A 3,491-nucleotide genomic window follows, 5' to 3' on the forward strand; every position below is an offset into this window, starting at 1 on the left:
CGCGACGTTGAGTCACGTTGACACGACACATAGAAATGTCCCTTTTACAATAATTGTACGCTCGACTACTGTACCCTAATCGAACGTGCCGTCCCGAAAGCGTGAATTCTGTCGGGAAACGTCAAATGGTGTACCATCGGTCAACTTCTGATACATGTTAACCGCTTTTGACGAAACGTTTGAAGATGATGCACCTCTGGACGTTTTCCCCTTCAAAAGTGTAGCTGGGTCGAAGCTACAGCAACATTGCCGTGAGTTAGTAAGAATGAAGAACGAGAAACAACTTCCAGTACTCACTGCGAATTTCTGTGCCAATGGACAACAAAATGTCCATCCAGTGGTTTTGACAAGTGATAGTCCACCGACCCTTGTCGTAATACAGTCGCCTTCGAATTATCGTTTGGGTGTTTTTAAGCAAAGGAGATGATAGAGCAAACACCGTTACATCTGCCAAGGCGTAACTTTGGCTTTTTATATCTACGAAATACTCAAGTTGAGTAGCTCAACGCAACTGGTAAGGAACTAATTCCTGCCTTAAGGGTCACGAGTCCAACGGGCGACTGTCGTCCAGTTCTCACGAGAACGCTCACGAGCAGGAAGTATCACGAGAATACTATGCATTATTACAAAATAGTTTGGTCCAGTATCGGTCGCTTCATTTTTAACATAGCAGAGGCAAAACGTAAAACTAAGCAGAAAAAAAACTTACATCAATTTTAATGTATCGGCTAGCGTTCCCTACACTCTATCGGCCTACTGTCGACCATTTGGGTGCCAACTCACAAGACAGGAAGTGTGGCTTCGGACATCTACACGCTAACGCTGTTGGGCTGGCCGACCGCCTTACCGTTTGCAGACGCGCTGACTTTGATACCCGAGAAGGTCCAGCCCGAGACCACCTTCGGGTTGGCAACAATGTCGTACAAGTTGGTGGCCGAGCCGGTCAGACCAGAGATCGTCACACCTTCGATCGTGACAGCACTAGTGGGAGAGCCTGTGTAGCCCCCCTTGGCCTTGCTGTAGTCCGAGTGCATGACAATGGCGTTCTTGACGTTCTGGAGCTTGTTGTCAACGTACTTGACGTTGGAGACCAGACCCTTGAGACCGACGATGGTCTTGATACGGATACCGTTGTCGCTGTTCTGAATGGTGTTGCCCTGCACAGTAAGACCCTGCACCGTCGAAGACTGGTCGACTGCGTTGCCGCCGAGAGACCCGATCGACACACCGTGGCCACCGCAGCAAAGGTTGTTGCTAAACACCGTGTTGGTACTGGATTGCATGGCGAGACAGTCGTCCTGGTTGTAGATCTTGTTGCCGGTGATGGTGATGTGGTCATTCTTGGTCAGGTCGAAGCCGTCCGTGTTCTTAGCCAGACCGTTGCCGGCACTCGAGTCGAGCGTCAGACCGCTCAGCGTGGTCTGCTTGGACGTGACAATGCTGAACGTGCGGAACGGGGAGTTCTTGAGCGTGAAGCCCGACAAGGTCGAGCCCACGACGTTCTGCAGACGGAAGAACACGGGTCGAGTGATCGACTGTCCCTGCTTCCAGTACCAGGCGCCCTGGCCGTCGAGAATACCGGAGCCCTTGACCGCGAGGCTGTTGCCTCCAAGCAGAACGAGGGGTCCTTCCCACTTGGCCGGTCCGAACGTCGTAGTGCCGGTGAACGTGATGGTAGCGCCGCTCTTGGTCTTGCTTAAGTCCAACGTGACACCGGCAGGCACAGTGAGCGAGTCGATAGTCACGGAGCTGCAAGATGAGATGTCGGTGCCCTTCTTGTAGGTGCCGGTTAGATTACAACCACTGCTGCTGCTGCTGGTGGTGCTGGTACTGCTCTGCTGTTGTTGCTGCACTTGCTGCTGATCAGACTTGCTCTTGCCTTCGGTTTCCATGCGGAGCATGGGCGAGCCATTGACGGTGGCAGCGAGCAGAGCAAAGGCAGCGAATGCAGTGGAGAGAAGCTTCATCGTTGAGGCGTGGAGTACAGCTCGGGTGGTTGTGTTGGAGGTGCTTCGCCAAAGGCAAGTAGGAAAGTGAGGTCTGAGATCGAGATGGATCAAAAGTTGCAACGAGAATCTCGTGGACCCAGGAGGTAATCCATTGAGCCAGGGCCCGTTAGCTCGCTGCGGTGTTCGAACGGCACGGGAGGTCCGGCTCAAGCTCCACCAGCCGAATACCAGGCCAAAAGGCAGTCAGCTTGGGTTGTACTGAATCGGTGCATTTTGTGTCGTATGTGGGCAAAATACGACCATCGCCTCAACTTCGGAGCGTAACAAGTGTTTTCGACGAAATTGGCCGCTGTACTACTGCGTTGAAACGAATGAGCTACATGTAAAGCGTAATTAGCGCCTGGACCCTCTCAGGGCTCCTGCGTCAGGAAGCAGAAAGGTGAAGTCACAAGGCCATCAGCTCCGAAACTCTGAGCTCGTAGGTGCATGCAGTCTAACCTTGAAGAACGTTGGATTAAAACCTTATTTCTCGTAAATCTTGCTGGTCGCCACATTTAATCAAAAGCTCCAGGCACAACATAGCAACAAAAGGGTAGTCGCGCTGTCTTCGTGCTTTCGTGTTGCCAGTGCTATATGTAGTGTTCTTAGAATCTGTCATTGCCATAGAAAATAAATAAACCATCTCGACGGAACTACTGTATGTACAGCCACAGCTTTGCAACGAGACGCTATCCAGGACATGTGCTGCCAGTTATCGCGACGTTGAGTCACGTTGACACGACACATAGAAATGTCCCTTTTACAATAATTGTACGCTCGACTACTGTACCCTAATCGAACGTGCCGTCCCGAAAGCGTGAATTCTGTCGGGAAACGTCAAATGGTGTACCATCGGTCAACTTCTGATACATGTTAACCGCTTTTGACGAAACGTTTGAAGATGATGCACCTCTGGACGTTTTCCCCTTCAAAAGTGTAGCTGGGTCGAAGCTACAGCAACATTGCCGTGAGTTAGTAAGAATGAAGAACGAGAAACAACTTCCAGTACTCACTGCGAATTTCTGTGCCAATGGACAACAAAATGTCCATCCAGTGGTTTTGACAAGTGATAGTCCACCGACCCTTGTCGTAATACAGTCGCCTTCGAATTATCGTTTGGGTGTTTTTAAGCAAAGGAGATGATAGAGCAAACACCGTTACATCTGCCAAGGCGTAACTTTGGCTTTTTATATCTACGAAATACTCAAGTTGAGTAGCTCAACGCAACTGGTAAGGAACTAATTCCTGCCTTAAGGGTCACGAGTCCAACGGGCGACTGTCGTCCAGTTCTCACGAGAACGCTCACGAGCAGGAAGTATCACGAGAATACTATGCATTATTACAAAATAGTTTGGTCCAGTATCGGTCGCTTCATTTTTAACATAGCAGAGGCAAAACGTAAAACTAAGCAGAAAAAAAACTTACATCAATTTTAATGTATCGGCTAGCGTTCCCTACACTTTATCGGCCTACTGTCGACCATTTGGGGGGCAAACTCACAAG

General features: G+C 50.0%; 1 protein-coding gene across 1 annotated transcript; it reads right to left on the reverse strand.

Moving 5' to 3' along the window:
- Positions 1–212: 212 nt before the first annotated feature.
- PITG_21245 (polygalacturonase, putative) lies at positions 213–1,967 on the reverse strand (the record flags this gene model as incomplete). The annotated part of the gene is made up of 2 exons (XM_002895187.1): positions 213–235; positions 848–1,967. 2 exons carry the CDS (start codon positions 1,965–1,967, stop codon positions 213–215), a joined length of 1,143 nt encoding a protein of 380 aa, XP_002895233.1.
- Between the last annotated feature and the right edge of the window lie 1,524 nt (positions 1,968–3,491).

This window comes from Phytophthora infestans, genomic scaffold (genome assembly GCF_000142945.1).
Source record: "Phytophthora infestans T30-4 supercont1.229 genomic scaffold, whole genome shotgun sequence".
NCBI lineage: Eukaryota > Oomycota > Peronosporomycetes > Peronosporales > Peronosporaceae > Phytophthora > Phytophthora infestans.